General features: G+C 37.6%; 1 protein-coding gene across 1 annotated transcript in view; it reads left to right on the top strand.

Moving 5' to 3' along the window:
- The window catches only part of ANK3 (ankyrin 3), a gene marked incomplete at both ends in the record, with an annotated part of 351,101 nt that overhangs the window by 85,207 nt on the left and 241,047 nt on the right, over window positions 1-24,847 (top strand). The window contains 3 exons of the mRNA XM_080694807.1: window positions 21,896-21,997; window positions 22,597-22,695; window positions 22,879-22,977. Coding sequence (XP_080550933.1) covers window positions 21,896-21,997; window positions 22,597-22,695; window positions 22,879-22,977 — 300 coding nt within the window. The remainder of the gene's footprint in view (window positions 1-21,895; window positions 21,998-22,596; window positions 22,696-22,878; window positions 22,978-24,847) is intronic.

The following is a 24,847-nucleotide window of genomic DNA, read 5'->3' as shown; positions in this document are numbered from 1 at the left end:
TTTGCCCATTTTTTAGGTGGGTTTCCTTTTTTCTGTTGAATTTGTGTTATGTTTTGGACATTTAACTCTTTTTCAGATGTATGCCTTGCAAATATTTTCTCCCACTCCGTAGGCTTCCATTTCATTTTGTTGATTGTTTCCTTAATGGGCAGGTGTAGTTTGGTGTAGTCTCATTTTGTTATCTTTGCTTTTATGGCTTGAGCTTTTGATATCAAATCCAAAAAATTGTTGTCCAGGCCAATGTCAAGAAGCTTTTCCTTTTTTCCTCTAATAGTTTTACAGTACCAGGTCTTTTATTTCAAATTCTTTAATTTTAATTTGCTTTCCACATATGGTGTGATATAAGGGTTCAGTTTTGGTTTTCTACATGTGGATATTTGGTTTCCTCAACCCCGTTTATTGAAGAGATTGTCCTTTCCCCATTCTGTGTTCTTGGCATCTTTGTTGAAGATCAGTTGGCTATAGATATATAGATCTATTTCTGGGCTGTTTTATTCCATTGGTACATGTATTTTTTATACCAACACCATACTGTTGCTGTAGCTTTGTAGTATATTTTGAAGTCAAGTAGTATGATACCTCCAGCGTTGTTCCTGAGATTTCTCTGTTAATTCAAACATATTTTATGTTAAGCTGCGTAGGGTCCAGAGGTCATGTGGTCATGTATTGCTACTTGGTACAAATGTGTGATCTATAATTATAATCATGTAAAATGAGATTCAAATCCTATTTACTAGCTGGTAATCTTGTGACTCATTTAACTTCTCTGAACTCTAGTTGTTCTCTCACAAATAAATATAGAAATTGTTTCACAGCATAGCTATGGAACTATAACAATATAAAAAGAAATTAATATGGTCCCTTGCATGCTTGATAAATGTTAGTGATATAATTACCATGATTATATTACTATTATGTTGATACATATGAAATGCTAGTATATGTCTTGGTTTGAACCAATAACAATGTTAAATTTTGCTGAGTACAATGGCAGGTTCCTGGTAATTCCAGCCACTTGGGAGGCTGAGGTAGGACTGTGAGTTTGAGGCCAGCTTGGTCAACATAATGAGAACCTTGTCTGAAAAAGCAGAGAAAATGGCAATTTTATATGGCCCAATGTAATATTATTAATATAATCTTATCTTATTAATAATTAATGATTACTAATAATTAATCTCATAGTTATAATGAATAATGATAAATTATTAACTATTCATATAAATTATTTATCATTATTATCAATCTTAAGACCTGTCCATCTACCCCCAACACATGTGTGATCCCCTTCCATTCTTTATTTTTTTTGCCTTAGAACATATCCTTCCAAACATAGAACTAGTTTATCATGTATTTGGCTTATTGTCTTATCTGCCCACCCCTGCTACATATAAGCTTAGTCAAAGCAAGGATGTTCTGTTTTGTTCATTGTTTTCTATGCCCACCTCACCCAAACACCTAGAGTAGTGTCTAAGCACTTCATTGCCTCTGTGTGAATATATCTTGAATCAGTAGACATACATACTGGCATTCCCAGAGTAGAACCGAGTCTACCACCCATACTTCTTTCCATCCAACCTCAAATATCAGGGGGAAAGGAGCTATTGAGCGGAACTAAAAAATGCAAATTATTATAATGATGAATTGTTTTGGGTCTTTCCTCTTGGATTCAAGTGTAAGAATAGTAAAAAAAAAAAAAAAAAAAAAAGTTTGCCTAAGTATTACATGCTTCAATGTAAAAAACATATCCCAAACAAAACCTAAATTGAAAAATGGATCAGAAGCGTTGAATGACATTTTTATATTTTGTGGGGTTTCTTTTGTTTGTTTTTTTAAAAGTTTTTTGTTTTTTGCTAAAGACACAAGCTTTACATAGTGCCATATTTTTATGCTTTTTTAAAAATGTATTTTGCAGTGGTAGGAATCAAACCTAGGGCCTCATGCAGAGTAGGCAAGCACTGTACCACTAAAGCCACATTCCAGACCCTGTATTCTTAAAAGGATGATCATCAGCTCCATTTGCCTTTGGACAGAAAGAAAATGAATTTGTAACATAACCCTTGTTGGTGATGTAGTGTGCTTTTGCTGTGTGTGTGTGTGTGTGTGTGTGTGTGTGTGTGCACGCGCGCGTGTGCCTACGTGTGCACATGCATGCATGTGTGTGTTTGGAACACATATAAATGTATCCAGAGATACATTATTTGTCAACAAAGCTAATGTAGCTAAGAAAATTAAAAATCTGTAAAACCCAATAGCGAAATGCAGGCCTGACCAGATTCCACAGAGACAGAGGGGAAAATGGTGGCATTGTCTTGAGAAGGAATGTCACAGCAGCCTGCACGCAGGGAAAGTGCTGATAAGCAGAATGACAGGCTGTTTGAGGAGTGGTTCTGGGCAGCCCGGGGAGGGCAGGCGCTCCCCAGCTCAATGCCCTGCTATTTTTGGTATTCCACATATAATGACTAAATACACAGAGCTTGACTGGAGGCCACAAATATGGTGAGTCCGTGGGGGATTCTGGGAGGGATTCCACAGCTTGTGAGGTTCCTGGCTCTGGCTTGACCCCGCCCCATCCCTTCCATTTAAATAGTGACTTCTGACCAGCTCCTGCTTCCTAACTAGGAGGTAGGGGGAAACCTTTACATCTCTCAAGGCAGATATTTTTAGACGAGATGCTCTGTCCAAAGTGTTAACTAATTGAGTTATCGGGTTTCATACTTGGCCACAGAGAATGGCAGTGGAAGAGGGAGAGGGCTTCCCAGAACAAGTAAGCATTTACCGCTTCCAAATGATGTGTGTTTTACTTATAGAAGTGCTGCTTTGCTGTGAATAGTTTTGTTTCCAGGGCGGGGAAAGTGTGTTGCTAGGTCGGAGGACGCTAACCTGTGCATAACAACCATGAACTGCTTGAGTTAAACCCATGCAGGACAATGACTGTCCTTTTTGTTTTGCTGGGCTCTGGACTCTTGGTTTGTTTTGCCTTTGATGTAGCTTGGAGAGTCTCCAGCAAAGGCCTGCCCTGAGAGCATGCCTGAGAGGATGTAAAAAGAGAATGGGTGGCTAGGAGGGTGGGGAAGGCCTGGTGAACCCAGGAATGTGAGAAAATTGAAAGCTGAAGCTTTTAAAACTCTGCTTTTTCTCATCTATCCAATTAAAGGACAGGTATGCAATTTTGCAGTCTGAGGAGAAAACATCATGGAGTAGAAACTTGTTTTTGAAACTCAAATAAATGGTAGATGAAAGATCTAACTGGAGGTCGGGAAATGTAATTTGATTTTTGTTTCAGTAGAATTATGCATTAATATCTTTAAAGAATGAACACTGCATGCCATTTTCCCCTAAGGGATACTATACTGTAAAATGAGGTAAATGTTTGCTTTGTGCTTTTAAAAATTTGAAGTATTTGATTCTGGAGGATTCACAAGATACTGTTCAGATCTAGGTAGGGTTGAGGATTTCATGAGAGCTCTTGTGTCTACACATCAGCTTAAATGTGAGAACATGTATGTACTATGAATAGAAGGGAAGATTCTTTGCTATTAATACAATGCATGAAGTCCTGAACACAGAATGAATGTTCTGTTTAAACATGTTTAGTGGGATAGTTATAATGATTAGAATAAGACATTATGAAAACAAGGCCATCGGTGCTTATTCGGGTAGGCAGACCTGCTAATGGTTTTGAGAAAAAAGCTGTCATTTCAGAATGTTAGAAAATAAGCATTTTGGAAAACTCTTTTACCATTTTCAAATTTATTTTTTAAATGAATTCAGTTTTAATCTCTGTACTCTTGAAGACTGAGTACTTTTTGCTAAAATATTGACCTTTTCTGACCTTTATGAAAGGTTACTATATTATAGCTAATTTATGAAATATTAGCCTGAGAGAGACTTCACAAACATTCTGTGCTGCAGAGAAAGGCTTTCTCAGGTTAAATTTTAAGATTCAAGCTGGGTGTGGTGGCACACGCTTGTAGTCCAGTACGTGGGAGGCTGAGACAGGAGGATCACGGGGCTGCGGCCAGCCTCAGCAATTTAGTGAGGCCATCTGCAATTTAGTAGTGAGACCCTGTTTCAAAATAAAAGAATAAAATAGGGCTGGGGGTGTAGCTAGCAGGTAGAATGGTCCTGGTTCCATCCCCAGTACCACGAAAAAATTAAGATTCATAATAAAGCTGTTAAGACTATATATGAATTTCAAGGATTAATGCTCAGTGTAATTTACTAGTAATATAAGCATATTGACCAGGTGCAATGGCACATGCCTATCATGCTAACAACTACAAACTATCCAAGTTTGAGGACAACCTGAGTTACTTAGTGAGACCCTGTTTCAAAATAAAGAATAAGAAGGGTGAGGGCATAGCTCAGAGATACAGTACCCTGGCTTTAACCCCCAGTAGCATATTAAAAGAAGCATATTAGCAAGTGGTTCCTAAAAATCATGTTGCTGAAAAAATAACCAACGGACTATTCAAAAATTATGAGCTGTGTTGTTAAGTCGGAATGTGTATCCTGTTCCACTGGCTGTGGAACTGAGAACTTTATATATAATCATAAATTGCTGATTATTCGACTTAGCTTTGGGAAATGCTAATTGCCTTGAAATAATTGACCCAAGTGCAAATACAGTGCATGTTTAATGAACGTACCTGAAAAGCTCTGGCCATTTATAAATTAGTAAGCTTCAAATAAAAAGATATGAGATCCAAATGGAAAGCCCAAATAAAAGTAGACCATCTTGTTTCTGCCTTATGTCAGAATATATCAACTAAATGGTGAAAGCATTTGATCTCAGCCCATATGTGCAGCCTTTTCTGTTTTGGTGGACATGCTGTTTAAAAAATGTGTAATAAAATGACAGACTGAATTTGAAATTATCATGCCTTAAGCAGTAACTCTGGAAGGGTACTGACCCGACACAGATCATAGAGAAGTCCCGTCACAATAGGGTAGCATGTACTATTGCTGTCCTGGGTTTAGTTGGACAATGAATAAGAATTCTTTCTCTCCCGGCTTTATCTCTGACTTGAATAGAAGACTGGATAGTTTGTCTGCATGAGCTGAACTATGGATAAAATCCTTCCTAAGAGGGTATAGTATAATTACATTTTCACAAATGATTATTAGTACTTTTTGCTACTTCTGTTTATCTTGTGGTGTCTACAGCATTGTTTAGTGGTTTTTTGTAAGATTGGACAGTCTGTGTTGGGGAAGGAACTCTTAGTGATTTTATAACTTGTTTTAGCTTTCTAGAAAGGTAGATATTGTGTACCTTTGATAATTCTAGAAACATCCTCATATGGATTGTTTTTAATCAGGTCTGTATGAAAAACTAGTTTTCACATAAAGAGTTGATGAAAAGTTAATACTTGGACTTTAAATAATGCTCATGAAAAAAGATATACTCTAATATTGAAAAAACAAATAAAACCACAATTTTATTTGAATTTTAGAAACAACTAATGATAAAATCCTTCAATAGCAATTAATGTGATCTTTAAGTCCTGTAAGGATACCCTATATATATATATCAAATCATATATATATATGTTTTTCTCTTATGTCTTCCAGCTCTGATTTCTTCTATTTTGTGTATGGCTTTTAATAATTGATTCAGTTAAAAAAATTCATATATAAGGGCTAGAGAAATCTATTTTATTGCTAATGATTTTTACTTTAAAAAAATAGGAACAAGTGGGATAACTCATATAGTCAAATTAAAAAAAGAAACCTAAAACTTTTTGTTCCTGAGACTGGAGCATTTCTTATTTTGAATGGAAACTTTTAGTTAGGTAGCAAGTCTAATATTTTCAACTATGTTTTTTTTTTCCTGTGTGACAATATAAAGATACTACCTCAGGTTACTAATAGATATAAGTAATAAATTAAAGCAGTATTTGCAAAACAAATGAGAAAATTTTAGTATATTTGCAGTGATTTTTATTTATTCATTTTTAAAAATATTTTATTGGTACATTGTAGTCATATCTCTGAATGGAATAAAGATGGTAGAGGCATACATGCACACATCACCCAATTGGCCCTTACCCAATTAACAAATGAGAATTTAATGTCATTTCATATCTTTTTAAACAATCATTTTCTTTATAACATTAGGACATTTAGGGTAACAAAGTAAAAACACATTCATCAACTCTGATTACAGAGTTATTTTTTTTTTTTTACTGTGGTCCTCAGAATATGGTGAAAAAGCTAGTAATAAAAATTAAGTTGTAACTTCTAATTAGACTATTAACAAATATTAGGTTACATAACATCAGTTTCAATGTATAAAGACAAATATTACAGTTATTCACTAACCTCTTAAACATAATAATTTATAAAGAGTGAAGTATTTGATTTTAGGAGTCTCTCTTTACTCCTGTATGAAATAAAGATATCTGTAGATAGTCACATAGCAGACATTTCCAGAGAATAATTTTGGATTGCAAATGCCATTTTTCTTCTTTCATCGAGCAATAAGTGACTGCTGCCAACCAATTTGAAGAGTAGAAATAAGTAATGCCCCCAATAAAACTGCTTTGCACAATTTAGATATGCTTCAGTTTTACTCAGTGTTAGATTCTTGTTTGTTTTTTTATTTTAACTCAACATCATTCTGATGTATTTTTGACTTATGTATATCCATAGCTCAATAATTATCCTGCCATATTTTGAAAACAATTGTGGCAAATAAGATATGTTATGCTTTTGAACAATTCTGGTTTTTAAACATAGACTGTGTCTTGCCCATCTTTTAGTCTCTAGAACCAGGCACACAGCAAGCAGTCAGTATTTGTTAGAATTTTAAGAAAATCTTCATCTTTTAAGGGTCTTTCATAATTTTGGTCTTTTAGCCAACATTTAGTCATACAAGAGACAATATTTAAATATTTTGAAGTGCTTTAAAGAAGAAAGTGCACTTGTTACCTTTTCATTTAAGTCACCAAAAATGAGACTATGATTTTTAGTCTCTAAGTTCCCCCAGGCAGAGGATTTGTATCTGTAGTTGTGTTTATGCAACAATGACAAGTAGTCCGTGAAGAATTTCTGTGTTCTCTTTCTGATGTGGCTGTACCACTTGCCAGGAGCTTTGTTGCTCATTCCTACTGTGTCCCTCCCAAAAACTTTTTAAGCTGACATTCTGAGGATGTTGTTATCCACTGGAAGTGCCTAGTGTCCAAGTATTGCAATGGAGATGGACAAATGAAAGCTCTATCAAGGATGACAGCTGAACCCAGGTAGCAAAAAAGAAGTAAATAGTGATTAAAGCGATCCTTGTCTGTACTTTGCATAAATAGCAGCAATGCAATTTATTTATTCTTTGTCTTTCTGCAGAGTTGTGGCTTTTGTTTTAATTATTCTCTTAGGAGGTATTAAACTTTAGTATCATGGAGTCAGTCTTAGAAAACTCTGCCATAAACCAGCCACTCTCAAAGTGGTCCAGGAACCCTGGGTGTCCCTGAGACCCTACAGGAATACCTGTGAGGTCATCCTTCTTGTTTCTGTGCTACCTGCTTACAACGTGTAGTAAAAGACTGACTGTAGAAGCAGAAATGATAATCTACCTGTCTTCCATTGTCAGACCTTAAAGAGATTTGCAAGCCCAAAAAATGATATCAGTCTTCTTACCTTTTTAGTTTTGGAAAATGCTGTTATTTTTCTTAAGATATGAATTTTATGTTACCATGAATGTACTATTATTATTTGAAAATAAATTGATGAATTTTAAATTATCGGCTTTATTTTCAACAATGATACATATCAGTAAGTATAACCCTCATCATCAGAAGCTCTTAGGGAATTCTCAGTAATATTTAAGGATATAAAAGGATCCTGAAACAAGCAAGTTTGAGAACTGCTAGTCTAGATACATTGCAACATGAATTCTCTCTGACCTGGTTTTATGCTTAGCTTAGCTGCTAAATGCATTAGGCAAATAAGGTCAATCTCATGGGTTCAATCCCTATGTGGTCAGTAATGTGCTCTTGAATCTCATGGTCATAGTCAAAGCCAAAAAAACTAGAATATTAACTTCAAAAAACAATTTTAAAATAATATTAAATGATAATATTAATGAGGGACCAACTGTACACAACCAGGCCTACCTGTTCTGATTGCTTTGCATATACTTTCTCCTTAATATCAAGAGTCCTAGGCATTAACTCATAGCTATTTCATTTTATAAATGAGGAAACTTAATCGTGTATGATACCTTGTCCAAGTTCACACAGTTTGTGAATCATAGAGGCAGGTTGTGGACTGAGGCATTGTGGGTCCAGAGTCTGAACTCTGAAATCACTAAACTTTATTGACTTGCTGATAGATGTTTCTATCTCTAAACACTATAAAAACACACATGACATCATACCTCTCAACTAGCACCCTCATCTTTCTACAAAAAGGGCCAGTCCTTAAATATGAGTCTTTGCTCCTTTTATAATATATTTTAACTCTAAGGTTGAAAGTCATCTACCATATTATATTATTTATAACTATTAGTTCAATGGTTACCTTGACTTTGGGGAAAGTCCAATCTTACATGTGTCATTTTGTATAATAAGAAATAACATCTTTATCATCTTTACTGTGTATTTTAAGCTGGTAAGTCTCCCTTTCCAAATCTTGTCCAGGGAAGATGTACATTGACCTCACCTCCTTTTAACTATTTTTTTTTTCAGTTCTGTAGGGTTTTTTTTTTTTTTCAATACTGGGGATGGAACCCAGTACTGAAACCTACAAATTATACCCTACCTCCAAGCTACAACCCCAATTTTTTATTCTTTTATTTTTTTATTTTTTATTTATTTATTTTTTGGTGATACTGGGGTTCCTGGAAACCCTTCTACCTCCGGGCTATACGCCCAGACCTATTTTATATTTTTATTTGGAAACAGGGTCTCGCTAGCCAGCGTGGCTGGCTTCGAACCTGCACGATCCTCCTGTCTCTGCCTCCCAAGCGCGGGGATTACAAGCATTCACCACCACGACCGGCATTATTCTTTTATTCTGAAACAGGGTCTCACTGAATTGCAAAGGCCCTCACTAAGTAGCTGGGGCTGTCCGCGAACCATGATCCTCCTGTCTCAGTCTCCCAAATGCTGGGATTACAATCGTTTTTCATCACTCCCAGATAGTTCTGTAGTACTTGGTTAGAGGACAGAAACGAATGTTTTATACTATTATTTTCTGAGCCCTGCTTCATTAATGGCCAAAGTAATCCAGAACTAATAAGTAACTCCCTCCCACAGAACAGGATGCTACCCATTTTTAGGTGGTAGGCTTTACAGGCAAATTTCTGCTCCTTAAAATCTAGCTGTTTACAATTATGAGTAATCAATAACTTGCTTGTTTACAACACTGCCAATAGCATGCTGAGTAACATTAGATGCTTCTGGTTTTGCCATGGGAATATTTGCAAGGCATTCCTTTTTGAATAGTACCCATTTCCTTAATGTCTACAACACTGCCCTTCTTGTAGATTCACATGTATGTGACCAAAGAAACAACCCCTTGTTTTCTAAAGGGCCTGGGAAACTATTAGGTGTCTTTCCTCTTTCCCTTCATTTTGGCATTTTGGCTGAGTACTGAAAGATGGCGCTTCCCTAATCTCATTTTAAAATATTTTTTTATTCATAGTTCTTATTCAGTATATGCTTACTCAATAAGAACTTATTTAAGGCTGGAGTATAGCTGAGTGGTAGAATGTTTTCTTGATATCCAGGAGACCGTGGTCAATTCCCAGCACTACAAAAATACAACAAAACAAAAAACTTATCTAGCTGTATTTTTAGCAAGGAAGGCCTTCAAAATCCCATGTTTGATCATAGGTTGAGGTAGAAATGAAAAATTTTAAGGATACCCTGTTTGAATCGTTATGCATAGTTTATGTATATTGAATTATACTGTATACCATAGATATATACAATTAATACATGTCAAAAATTAAGTGGAAAGAACAATAGCTCTTTAGTATATTTGTTTGAGAAATTAATATGAAACCACCCTCCCTTTAACCTCCCCAAAAGCAGATACTTTTCTCTACTAACAGTCCCAGCAAGCCCCAGCTGTACCAGCTGGCGCACATTTCAGGATGATGAATTCAAAAACCCTTCCTTGCACTAGTTCACGCCTCCTCTCCCTCTGGTGCTATGGGCCTCAGCCTTCAATTCTTGTGGCTTTTAAATTCCTAGCCCTTAATTATCTGACCAGGAAGCTGAAGTCCGATGTATTGTAATTTCCTGGCTGATCCTTACCGCACAGAGTATATGTATGCATTGCACAAAATTATTTAATGTCCACAATATTAACTCCATCCACGTTAAACATCAAGCTATCTGTTTCCTAATCTAAATTTCTTAAAAGAGTTGTTGAGAAAATGTTCATCTATTCAAGTAAATACTTTCTCTTTCTCCTTCTACCTAGACCAAATTTAGCATATCACTATTTGCAGTTGCTATATTTAAAATGTGAATACTTCCCTGGATTAAATATTTTAGGATTCATGCCAATACCTCCTACATAATAAGGATCCTTAAACATGAGGGCCTGATGTCCTTGTTCTGATTCATAACCTACCAAATAAATGGAAAAATCCCAAACAGTTGTGATATTTTATATAATACACCATGAATAACCCCAGAAGTTGCTGCTATGTATTTCCTAAGTGAAAAGCAGGAATATCCTAGTATTGGAAGGCATATTGCTTAGGTACTCTGCAGTTTGTGCATTGTGGTTGCTTAGCCAAGCTATGTAATGATTTGGTATTTGTTTTAAAAACAAAAGTCCTCAAAGACTGCCAAATTTTAACTACATAATACTCTTTCATTTCATTCGATCTTTAAAGAGACAAAGCTGTCTGTCCTTTTTAACCTTCTTCATGTGTGTGGAATAGATTGTTGTTGAGGTTTGTTATTGTGATCTGCCAGAGACGTGATATAGCGTGGATGATAGCATAAGGAAAGGAAAATTAGATCAATAGATTTTGGAGATTCCATATAGCTTAGAAGTTCGGCAAAAAAATGTTCAGCCAAGTCATTTTACTGATTTAAATTGTAACAATGTAAACTAATTCACTTTTGTTTTATATCATGAGGTTTGGGGAGGAAAATGAAATGCATAGAACTCAAGTTCTATTTTTTAGCAATTTCTCTAGCTAGTTAAGAAAATCACTCCCCTCTTTTCTTGTCTCCTATCTCTACAAAAGAGATAATGCAATATCTTCTACTTAACTCACAAGTTTATAAATAGAATTTAAGTGTTTAAAAATATAATTGCACATTTGTGTTCAATGTAAAACAAGCTATTTTTCTCAAACTTAACCATTTCTTAAAAAAAAAAAACCAACAAGCTATTTTACTAAATAACTCAGTGTGCACAGCCCAGAAGTAGTAAGCTGGTAAGCAAGTGATGAAATGTTGTTGAGGTGGGTCAAAGGCAGGTGGGTCATCTCTGATGCTATAACCAGGTGCACATGAAGCTTGACGAGATTCCTGCCAACTCATCCTCCCCGAGGTGGGAGAGCCAGGTTGTTTAAGTCAGCCACTTTTGTGGATGACAAAGGAAGCATGGATTATACATCAGGTATTTCTCAGGCTGCCTGACTCAGGAGAAAAAAAGAAAATTTCTTGAAAAGACATGTTTAGATGAGAAATAATGGAGACCGATGAACTAGATGAAGTACAGAAAGAAGAGTAGAGAACACTGATAATGAAAATGTGCACAACCCCAACAGCTCTACGTTGCTGTTTTTTGTGTTCAGCACTCGCCTTCTGCCGAGCAGACAGAAAAGGTGCCTGGGCCTACGTTTGGGGAGCCCCTCACCCACCAAATGTGTGCTCTCAAAACGAACACTGCCTGCTGTTCTATTCAACCTTCAATTGCATACTTATTTTAACTCAATGAGGAAAGCCGTTCCCTGAAATAAACATGATTAAAATTTGCAAAAGGACCAACTCTTCCTTATATTAATATTCCATACTTGTGTATTTAGAAAAGAAAGAAAATTATCCAGGGCTACTCCGTGTTCTGCATCGCTAAGCACTTAGACTGTTGCCTGTAGACTCATTCTTGTTTCTCTGAAACAGCACGTTTCCATTTTTTTTCTTGCATTTCTTTGTCCCAAGAGATAACCCAAAACATGTCCAAACATAGCAGAGGTTTCAGACATGTCTGGTAATGAATGTACCTGCCAAACACTTCTCAGAAATGATTTCTACATCTGTGGTTATTTGCCAGGCTTTCTTATTTGTAGGAACCTTTACACTGCAGAATAATGAAAGATGTTTGATTTGAAGGTTAACGTGCCCCAGATGTCTAGCTTCTCCCTTATACGAATGGTAGACTTGCCTGGTCCTAAAATTCCCTTGAATGGCGTAAAGTGAATGCCTGCTTTTGCTTTAGTTTTGCACTTTACAGTATTTTGGTAAATAAATAGTTACATCTCTTTTTTTGCATTTTGTTTTAGGTACCATGGTCACAACATTGGCTCATTTGGGAAATTAATCATGTACTATTAGCAGGAAGGTCCAGTGCCTACACATTGCAGTATCATGGAGCCTTTACAACAGAAGGGAACTTACCTGTCATCTAGTCAAATCATCCTACTAATTCCTAATGTTATTTATAGCCTTCTGCTGAATACATAATAGTGACTTCCTCCTGTCCATGGCACACTACAGTGCTCTGTAAGTTCTGTAGTGTGAGGATGATTTATAAGACCCTGTTTCAAAGTTAAAAAAAAAATAGAGCTGGGGGTGTAGCTCAGAGGTAGAATACTCCTGAGTTTAATTCCTAGTACTTCCAAAATAAAAAAAATTTAGGTCAAAATGGTTTGAAATTCTCCAATAGAATGGAACAAATCAAAACAAATATTACTATACTGACTTCATATTATTAAGAAGGCATTTACCTCTGGCACCTGTAGTTTTATATCCTTTGGTTGACAGGTGAACTGGCTCTTTTTAACATCCTCAGGAAATTTCAAACAAACTCTAATCCTATTTGCAGCTAAGCAGTATCAACTTTATGTCGGGGAATACTGGAAAAACCCACCAGCCACCGAGCCCCACTATCTTCCCTGTGAGGGAAAAATCGTTTCTGTGTTTATTTTTATTTCTAATCAATCTCCAAGAGAATGTTTAAGGGCCTGAGTTCTGGGGTGAGAAAAGACATCACCCAGGGCCTGAATTCTGGGTTCTCCCCCTGATGTAAACCAGACTGTTAAAGACTGACTGGATGAGAGGGAGTTTTATCAGTGCATGGCACGGTAAATCTCTTAAAAACACAGCCTTTACAAAAACAATAGGCTGCCAGCACTGTGTGTGTTTTAACTGGTTTCCACTCCTCTCTCTCTCTGGAGATAAAGATGGGAATGTTGTTTTGCCTTCCAGCTTGAAAGGGGCTACTGCGCATGGACACCGCCACCGGCTTGAAATGTGCAGCAGCCGGGGCCTTCCTGGCAAAGATCCCAGCGCAAAGATGCTAACCATACCTAACATGTGTTAGGGGACGGTGACCTCATTCCCAGGGATGAACTGAGGTTACTTCCTAGCTGAGTTCTTGCAGACAGAAACAGCCTTGTAGCAATCATAGGGGATCTGTGCAGGCAACACTTCACTTCAGTGGGATTGAATAGTAATGATTGCAAATATAGATAGCCTTTAGAAGCAGATTTGTATCACTGGATAAAGTACCACCCTCTTGGACCCATCTGGCTGATTTATGGATGGGTTAGGCTGGAAATTTTCCAGTGACTGTATAGCAATTAAATTTAAAAATAATAAAATCAAAATAACTCAAGGTCTTCCCTAACTAAAACTGGTTAAGTTTTTTTTTTTTCAAGCACTTGCCATGCAAAAGATACAAAGATCCCCTTTGTTTAAGCTCTCCATACCCTACTTCCAAACATATACCTAAATATTTTTTGCTAACATAGACTTTACTTATGCTTCTGGGGGGGAAAAAAAGAGGGAAATGCCACTCTCCTAAAGGTCCAGGGTTCTTACGGGCAGGCAGCAGATCATGGTATGAATGTCACATTTGTTTTGGATTGTGTAATTGATCACATTCTTTTGAAATTGGTGGGAAATTAGATCATTGTGCAAGATAACTATGAAATATCAGCACACACAATATCTTACTCTAAAATATCTGGACACTTTGAATGGGCACTGTGTGGATGCTCACGTCCAAGTGGGTAAGCAGTGACTCAGCTCGAGTTCAGAGGGGAGAAAAGTCCTCCTTTGTCCCTGGCTCCCCTCCTAAGTGCTTAGGCAGCGACACAGTCCCATGACCAACTCCAGGGCTTTAAACACAGAGGAACATGGCTCTCAAATCACAGATTTTTGTTGAGGGTTGAGATTTTCTGCAAAGTAGCTCTATACCTCAAAATCGTAACTGGCATTTAAATTTTTTCTTTTTTTTTTTTTTTTTTTTGTTTGTTTGTTTGTTTTTGGTGGTACTGGGGTTCCTGGAAGCCCTTCTACCTCCGGGATACATTCCCTCAGGCTACATTCCCAGACCTATTTTTTCACCTTTTTATGTGGAAACAGGGTCTCTTAAGCCAGCAAGGCTGGCTCCGAACCAGCGTGATCCTCCTGTCTCCGCCTCTCAAGCGCAGGGATTACAAGCATGCACCACCACGCCCTGCCTAAATTTTCTAATAATGAAATTTGGGGACTTTGATAAGCAGCCCCCTACCATGTGAGTCCCTTCCTGATTGAGAATATCTTATAAGTTTGTGTTGATTTATTCACCAAATGTTAAGAGCAGGGAAAGGGTAGAGCAGACATTGAAAAGTCTTTGAAAGCACATTTTTAAATCTGGCTTTGTGGCTTGGCGTGGTGGCGCACACCTGTAATTCTAGCGCTTGGGAGGCTGAGACAGGAGGATCGAGGCCAGTGAAGACCTTCAGCAACTTAGCGAGACGCTTTATAAACAAATATGCAATGAAAAATAAATAAATAAAATAAAATCTGGCTTTATGATCTTAATGCTGTTTCTGTGAGCAGTCTGTCAGCATACCTTAGAAATGGCCTGCCCTTCACCCCATCCCTTGCTTTTCCACTGCAGTCCCCTTAATCCCACAATAGCCATATTTTTATTTTGGTTAAAACATAATTGTACATATTTATGGGTCACAACATGGTATGTTAACATATATATAATCTATTGATTGAATCAGGGTTACTGACATATTTCTAACCTTAAACATTCACCTACTTTTTGTGATGAAAACATTCGGAAACTTCTAGCTTTTGTGGAAAATACATTATCTTTAGCTATAGTCACTGTACTGTGCAATAGCATGCCAGAACTTATTCTTCCTGTCTAACTAGAACATCATACCCATTAACCAACCTCTCCTGGTTCCCTTTTTCCCAGCCTCTGGTAACCACTACTGTACTTTTAATTTCTGGAAGGTCAGCTTTTTTTTTTTTAGATTCCACATATAAGTAAGATAATACGGTATTTATACTTCTGTGTTTGATTTATTTCATTTGACATATTGTTCCAAGTTTATCCATGTCATCACAAATAGCAACATAGCATCTTTTTATGGCTGAATAGTATGCCATTGTATATATGTACCACTTTTTTCATGTTTCCTGGTCCTCACCCCCACATTAGAGTCACCTGAACTGCATTTATCAATAGGTTCTGTCACAGACCCATGAAGTCTTTCTCTATGGAGTGAGGGCTCTGGGGTGTATGTGTATGTTTTCATTCTTTCTGGGAGATCCTTGAGGTGTGGGGGTCAACAGTGTGAAACCGCAGATCTTGTCTCCATTTTCTCCCATGTGTCAATCTGCCAGTTCATGGTGATGATATGTAGCTTTCATGATGTCTTTGCACTCCTTAAAACCCCTCACTGCCTCCTGGTATTTTTATGGCGCCCTTAAATCAGACGTATGTGGCATTCCACACCTTCTCTGAACATCTTCCTCCCCAGAAGCACCCTCTTTCCCATAGATTCTCTATTCACTGTTCCTCAAACCTTTCTATTTTTATATCTCTAATCACTTTTCGTTCCTTTTCTCTCTTCTATCCAAGGGTCCTTTTTAAGTCTTGCCTCTTCCTCCTACTATTTTCCAGGATGTAGAAGCAGCTCTTCCTAAAAAAACTTTTGTAGGTTCTACTATGAATTCATATCTACTATGAATTCATAATCTTGTAGGCCCAAGCCTACAAGATTAACTAGATTATAAGGTCACTGATATCAGTAACGGTATTTGCAAGCTAACAAATGCTGTGGGGATCCAGAGAGAGAGAGATGTCAAGTCTAGTATTTACCAAGAAATGTTGCAAATGTGAAGTGACCTTTGAGCCTGACCTGGATAAAGTCACAGGGCTGGGAAATGATGGGGACAGTTCAGGAATAATAAGCTGTCTAGATTGCCTTTAAGAGTATTATTCAGATTTTGTTCTGCTTTGTTTATTTGCTTTTGTGGCATTGGGTATTGAACCCAGGGGATTCTACCTCTGAACTATACCCCCAGTACTATTTTATTTATGTTTTGAAGCCAGGTCCCGGTAGGTTGGTGAGAGTCTCACTATTTGCTCAAACTGTCCTTGAACCTGTGATCCTTCAGTCTCAGCCTTCCAAGTACTGGGATTACAGGGGTGTGCATGCCCAGCTCATGTTTTATTCTAGAAGTATGTGTTTGGGGCAGGCTTTCAAGGGCCTCTGAGCCTTTGTTATAGAAGTTGACTGAATACTGTGGTTTAAAAGCAGAATCGTTTTTACGAATGAAGTTTTGTCATCAAACACCAATATATAAAACAGATAAAATAGATTTACTTAGGGTGAAGCCAAAAATGGTAAAACTGTGCTTACCGAGCATCGCTCGCTCTGCAATTCAATATTCCCAAACTCTGGGCCTCCAAGGAACCCATGGTGAAAACCCTGGCTCTGAGGAGAGAGCCTGGGCTTGCTTTCCTAGGTCTCAGTCCTTACTGATGACTTACCAGCTGTGCGACCTTGGGCAAGCCACTTAACTTTTTACAATATTTAGCCTTCTGCCTCTTTAATGAATATTCAAATCTTGGTTGAACACTTTAAAAAGAAACAAAAACGATGCGTGTATAATAGTGCATAGCATATTATATAATGTATGCAAAATGCTTAGTGAGGTCCCTGACATACAGTAGACACTTATTAAATTGCAGATACTGTCCTTGTCGTGGCTTGACAAAAGCTCTCAGTAGCTCTTTGGAAAGTCCTAAACATTGTTCAGTGACTCCAGCAGATTCAACTAGTGCCAACCACAGCCTCCTGGAGATTTTATTTTGTTTTGTTTTTAGTGATCTGAGCATTATATAGTAGAGACCTGAAGAGCCCAAGGGATAGGGCAAATAAGAGGGAGAAATGGGGTATGTATATTCTCAGCTGCAGAGAAAACTATGAGATTAGGGGAAAATGATAAAAAAAATAAGACTTTTAAAGAATATCTCTGAACTAGCCCTTTAAAAGTAAGGGATATGGAAAGATTAATAATAATATGAAATCAAGAACCAGTTTTACTTGGTCACATGGATATAGAGCAGGGGACAAAGTCTAGACCGTGCCCAAGGTGGACAGTCTAAGAGATACTATATCAAGCTGGTCCCCAAAGGGTATAGTTCACAGTATTGGGGTAGACAGGAAATAAACCCATCGTGGAGGAGATACAGAAAAACTTGTCTCACATCTGACAGATAAAAAGAAAAATATCTCCCCTGAGAATTTATAAGGAATTCCTCATATCTTTACCAGTTTGAGATTTAAAGTGTATATTTTTAAAACAAAATACCCTCAAGCCACATTTTATTTTCAAAGTTAAGTTTGGTTTGATAGTGCCTATAGGCATTTAGCAAAAGCAATCTCAAATTCCTTTTTGAGATGGGCATGGTGGTGCCTACGCTTGTAATCCTAGTCCTTGGGAAACTGAGACAGGCGAATTACAGGTTTGAGGATAGCCTCAGCATATTGTGAGGCTTTCATCAAACAAGTAAGGCCCTGTTTCCAAATAAAATTTAAGTGGCTCTGAATATGTAGCTTGGAGGTAGAGTGTTCCTGGGTTCAGTCCCCAGTGCCACGCGCACGCGCGCGCACACACACACACACACACACACACACACACACACCTTCTTTGAACTATGGCAGTACTGACCTATGTGCTAAAGAATTACCGAAGTTTAATTTCTAAGTAATATGAACTTAAAAGAAGCAGTTGCAAACCACAGAACTGCAAATTGGTGCAATCACGTTGAAAAACAGCTGCTAAATAGCTAGTAAAGTTGAAAAAGCACATATCCAAGGATCCAGCATTTGTGATCCTAGTATATACCTCTTAAAACATTTGTCTATATATAGCATTGTGCTATGGTTCCACAATGTTAGTGACAGCGTCTTTTATAATAGACCCAAACAGGAAACAACACAAAATCCATCAACTGCACAGCGGATAAATAGATGGTGGTTTGATCAAATAATGGAATCTTCTAGTGCAGCAATGATAAATTGACTGTAGTTACACGTCAACGCAGATGACTCCAAAAGAAACTTAGACAAAAGAAGCATGTCACAGTAGGATACATGGTAGATGGTTCTACTTCTCTAAAGTATAAAGACAGTCAATATCATGACATTTAGCTGAGGGAGGTGTGCAAGGATGTTAAGACTACAGAGAATGGTGGCAAAATGATTAGCTAGAGCAGAGGATCCCCAGGGGAGCCACACAAGGAAGGGTTGATGGGGAGTCCTCAAAGCCACTTGTAACTTCTATTCTCGGGCTGATTGATTGGTATGTAAGCGTTTCTTTTATTATTTTTCTTTAAACTTTTTATACATTTTTGTGTACTCTCATGTCTGTATGTTATATGTTATAATAAATCCATTTTATTTAAGAGGAAAATAAATAACTGAAAGTTTCCAGGACCAGAATATTGAGTAAGATATTACAAGAGGATTGAGGGAAAGAGTGAAGAAGAAAATATCATATCAAGGGCATTCTCCTGGGTAGCAAGGGTAATCTTGGGATCTTTAAATAGAAATAAGGAAATTTGTTGTTCGCATCTGTTTTAGTGCCAGGTTGCAGATACATTGTATGTCCCAGTATACTTTTGTGTTTGCTGCTATTTTGGTGGGGGAATGGTGAAACAGGGAAACGGAAATGTTTGGGGATACAAAAACATGTTTAGTACACACATTTAAAGAAAAACATTCTTGATCCCCTGTTGGTTGAATCCACAAATGCAGAACAGAAAAAATAGAGGGCCAACTGTACCTACAATAGTTGAAGAGAATTCAGTCGTGACTTTATTAACCTCAAAAGAATCCAACACTTAGGTAGAGAATCAGTGAATTAGAAGAGTTGTCTTTTAGTGGTGGTATTTGTTTTGCTTTAGAGGTTTTGATAGGAAAACGGCCAGTATGTGGAATTACCAGACCTGTTTACATCTGTGATCATGCCAAAGGCTTTTTCCCTTGAATTATAATATCTTTTTCTTAGCAGTTTCCTTAGCTGCTGTTTTCTGTAGCCAGAGTCAGAGTTTGGGATGGTTAACTCACAGTTGTTATCTCTGGCAGCTGAAATATCCATTGTTATTTGTGTCCACAAATATCAGAGCCCTTCTGAGCAAATTCACTGATAAGTTATTGAGCGAACAAGAAGAAGATGATATTTTATCGTACAATGACCCAGTCTTGCATAGCTAACTTTGACCTCAAAGTAGCAAACCTCTTTGAAACTGGACTTTTTCTTGAAATTATTGAAAACTTAATATGATTTGTCCTTTGCCTGATATAAACCATTGCTGTTTCCTCCTCCTTCTCCTCCTCCACCTCCTCTTCCTCCTCTTCTTCCTCCTCCTTCTTCTCCTCTTTAACCTTCTCCTTTGATTAAATGACTTACAGGCTTAACTCAAATTCCAATTGTATTTTGTTTTAAAGTAATATCTATGTGTGCTCCCAGGCCCTTCTCTCATTGATTTTATTTTTGACATCTGGTATCCCTCTGTTTGTCATAGCAGGTTCTCAACTTAAATAGCTGCTGTTGCTTTCGTTATTGGTGTTAATAAAGCCTCTTAGATTGTTCTAAACTATAATTCGACTACAGTTATTACCACACATGTACCTGTTTGTTGTTTCAGTATTCAGGAAACATTTAGAGGCATTTTTTGTATGCCAACGATGCTTCTAGTTTCAAGTAGATGAATTTCAGAAGCAGGATCAGTACCCTGTGGCACACGGCAATCCAAAGAGGCCAGAGATTTAAGCCTCCTTGAGCTCATAGTCTTGAAATAAGTAGGTTTGTTTGCTTGAAGTAGTTCTCCACTGGGAAGACTTTGCTCCTCGAGGGACATCAGGCAATACTATAGATGTTTTTAGCTGTCACAAATAGGGGATAACTGACACCTGGTTGGTCGAGCCAAGGATGCTGGTTAGCACTGAACAGTGAATAAGACAGTCCCCCACTGCAAAGGATTATTCCTGTCAAAATGCTAATGGTGCTGAGGTTAAGAAGCCTTGATTTTAGAAAAAGCAATATTCATTCATTCAAAAGCTTGCTGCCTTGAAGTGTTTGGGGGGAGACCCTGGAGCGGGTGGCCTCTCTTCTCAGGTCCTGAGTAAGTCCACTCTCTGATTGCCCTCACCAGAACCAACGACCTTTGCAAGGGATGAACTTTTCTTCACTTTGGTTACATTTCCAGGGAAGAATCAATGTTCTTCAAAGCTTGGCATGTTGGTGGATTTTTTCAGTTGGATTTTTCTTAGTCTACTAGCCTGCCTCTTCTCGTTCTACAAGGGGCTTACAATTTAGAGTGGAGGAAGAGCAGGTATACCCAAAAGTATGCTTTTGTGTGATAAACACCAAGACAAATGAATACAATCAATGTATTGGAAGCAAGGAGCAATTAAATTCTGCCTGAGGTTGGGGGAGGTTGGCAGGCCTCACAGGTGAAGTGGCATTTGAAGAGGGGCTTTGGAAGAGGCACTCACCCTATGGCTGAAAGAATACGTTCCTCTTTGAAGCCATTCCCTGTGTGACTGCATGCATAACTGATGATGAGATGTTTTGGGCTGCTCTTGGAAAGCCTGCTTCTGTGTTATACTGCACTGACCAGGATTTCTTGACAAATTTTTCAGAACTAATTTTACAATGTCTTTCCTCTCAGTGTCAGATTCTATTAGTAATTGGGTTCAACTGTGCAGTTATAGGCGTTAGAGATTAGCAGTAGTTCAGAGTTGCAAGCTGTCCATGAATTAGTCATTTGTCTTATTTTACTGTATTTACTGTGTTAGGCCTAATATTTTTCTCCAGACTACGGCCTTAGCCAACTTGAAAATATATCGAAGATGGACTTCTCATCCTGTGTTGGCCTTTCTGCACGCTTTCCAAATTCAATCTATGTTCCAAAACAGGACTCTGTCCAGTAAACAGCCATCACCTACTAATTCCTGTCACATAGTGTAACAACAGAAAAATGCATTCGTAGCTTTGTGAAGCAATCAATTAAAAGTTAGCAAGACAGGTACAGAAAAATGAAGTTAATCTTCAATTTCTGATACACAGGAGTCTTTGTTAATGTAATTGCCAAGAAGTTTTGGGAATTTCTCTTTACTCTTTAGAAATTGTATATTGATTTAAGGTGCCTACATATTATGGTAAATTTTCTCTATCCATTCAGAATGAGTTATATTAACACAGAAAGGTTAACTTTGTACAAGTGAAACTAACTTTTAAGGAATGTGTCCTTCTGGTGACTTTATCGGAAATTTTTATCAGTGTTTTTTCATTAGACATAAAATAATTAATTGTTTTAGTTTAAGTTCAGATCATAAGACAGGTAGATGTAAACCTACACAATAGTTTCATTTTTCATCAAAATGTTTCTTTTTTTTTTCTTTTAGTCTGATGCCAACGCAAGTTACTTAAGAGCAGCTCGGGCCGGACACCTCGAAAAGGCACTTGACTACATAAAAAATGGAGTGGATATCAACATTTGCAACCAGGTTAGTTGTGGGCATTGTTGTCGTTACTTGAAGTCGGGCGTGGTGGCGCACACTTGTAATCCCAGCATTTGGGAGGCTGAGAGGGGAGGATTGCCGTTTGAGGACAGCCTTAGCTACTACTTACTGAGACACTTTTACAACTCAATAAAACCCTGTTTCAAAACAAAGAATAAAAAATAGGGCTGGGTATGGAAGAATGCCCTTAGGTTCTATTCCCAGTACTGCAAAAAAAAAAAAAAAAAAAAAAAAAAAAAAAGGAAACATCCAGTCTTTAAACCCAGTACAGCTTTTACTAAGTATTAGTAAAATTCTCTCCTTTTGTCAGTTGTTGTTGTTGTTAAATTTTTCCAGCTTGACATTATCAAATGATTCTTGGCTTTCTTAGAGGAATACCGAGAAGTGGTGGTGAGCATTCTTTAATAATTTTTAACATTTAGCAGATAATAATAATGAAACAATTCATGTAATTCTCAAGTACTTTATTCTTAAGTTGCTACACCTCACCTACCTAGTGAAATGTCATCTTAGGAGATCTCTGTCAACTGTTGAGTCTCTATTTTCAACCTGCTGAGTAAAGCTGTTCCTTTGCTTTCAAACAGAACGGGTTGAATGCGCTCCATCTTGCTTCCAAGGAAGGCCATGTGGAAGTGGTTTCTGAACTCCTGCAGAGGGAAGCCAACGTGGATGCAGCCACTAAGGTCAGTGTCACAGAGCAAGGCTTGTTCTGTCCCTTGCCAAGTTCAGTGAGGATTCAGCCTGCAGAAAAAAATCTTGTGAGACACCTGTCAACTTTTTTCTCTTTGGGGAACTTTACAAAGAGGAATTAGATAGGAATTAGGATTGGGTGAAGGAGTTAATGTGTCTTGCTTTTCATTTTGTAGAAAGGAAACACAGCATTGCACATAGCATCTTTGGCTGGCCAAGCAGAAGTGGTCAAGGTCTTGGTTACAAATGGAGCCAATGTCAATGCACAATCTCAGGTAAGCCTGCCACCCTATCACAGAGGAATTTTGCTATAATTTAAAAGGGATGTTCTTTGGGTCAGGTGCTTGTTTGGTTCACATATCCTCTAAGAATACAACACTTAAGAGAGTTCTATTCAAATAGTTATATCATTGCTAGTTATGTAAATTCATATTTATCCTGGCTGGCAGTGTGTGTGTGAGAGATTTTTGACAGTGGTCCATTTATGAAACTGACTTGTCATACACAGATGTTTGGGAGATGCTGAAATGTAGAGCCTTATACTATTTGATGATGCTAGTTTAGGTTTAGTCACAGTATTTATTAGTTTATGTAAGAAATGGGGATGCTCCTACACAAGGAAATGCTCTTGTAATTTCAAAATATATCAGTGCTTTGCCTAGTTGGAAAATGGAAGTAAATTTTTAATTCTTCTTTTCTAAATAAAACATCACTGTCATTCTCTGAGACAGATTCAAAACAAAACAAAAAAAGTGGGCAGAAGAAACCTAAAAATTGTTCAGATTATTTGTGCTGAATGTAAGTCCTCCTGTAACTCAATAGTCATGCAATGAGATCCTTATAAACGTTTTCAGAGTTGGGCGTGATAGCACATGCTTTTATTTCCAGTACTTGGGAGGCTGAGAAAGGAGGACTGCAGATTCAAGGCCAGCTTCAGCAACTTAGGCCCTTAGCAACTTAGACTCTGTTCCAGAACTAAAAATAAAGCTTTGGGGAGGGTAGCTCAGAGTAGAATGTCCCTGGGTTCAATCTCCAATACCAAAAATATAAATTAATTAATAAATGAACTAATTAAAAATATAAGAATTAACTTTATTGATTTAAAAATATAGGCCTTGCCAGGCATGGTGGTGCATGCTTGAAATCCCCATGCTTGGGAGGCGGAGACAGGAGGATCGCGCAGGTTCAAAGCCAGCCTCACTGGCTTAAGAGACCCTGTTTCCAAAGATAAAAAAGTATAAAAAATTGGTCTGTGAGTGTAGCCTGAAGGTAGGTTTCCAGGAACCCCAGTACCACCAATATATATATACATATACATACATACATACATACATACATACATACATGCCTCATTATGCAAGCATTCATCATTTGTGTCCCCAGGTTCCCTCAGAAGTTGCATAATAGAGCAAACATCAAAACACAAGAATGCCCACTGAAGACTTGACCACTTTTAAAACTGGTCTCCAAGCCAGGCATAGTGGTGCACACCTGTAATCCCAGTACTTGGGAGGCTGAAACAGGAGGAACACAGGTTTAAAGCCAGTCTCAGCAACTTAGTAAGGCTCTTGGTAACCTAGCAAGACCCTGTTTCCAAATAAAAATAAAATAAAGCTTGAGTTGTAGCTCAGAGGTAGAATGCCCCTGGGCTCAATTCCTAGCACCACAAAGAAAAAAAGGAAAACAAAACTGAACCCTGTTCTGCTTTCAAACACTCTTTTTAGGAGAATGCTGACATCTATTCCTATTTTTAAATGTCTCCACTAAGGTGTTGAGTTTTGGGGGAAAAATTAATTATAGAGCAAAACTTAAAGTTTGCCAAACATGTAGGACTTTTTCAAATCAGGTAAAATTATGTTGGAGAACACTGCAGGCAGACGGTCACGTGACTTCCTGGTACGTTGGGCCAGGCAGCTCGTGAAGGATAGGTTGACTGTCTAATAGATGTTTGAGATGAGAATAATTTCAAAATGAAAGTTAAATAAAAAATAATAAGTGAGATTGTCTCTCAAGTACTTTTTGGAAAAGTCTATTGCTTGTGTATGCTGTGAAAATAGAAAACACACAAAGGATTTGAGGGTATGTGATTTTGTTGGGAAAAAATATACTTTTTTTATGGTACTGGGGTTCCTGGAAGCCCTTCTA

The sequence above is a fragment of the Muscardinus avellanarius genome, assembly GCF_963383645.1.
Source record: "Muscardinus avellanarius genome assembly, chromosome: 4".
Taxonomy (NCBI): Eukaryota; Metazoa; Chordata; class Mammalia; order Rodentia; family Gliridae; genus Muscardinus; species Muscardinus avellanarius.
This window is presented reverse-complemented; position numbering and strand designations above follow the sequence as displayed.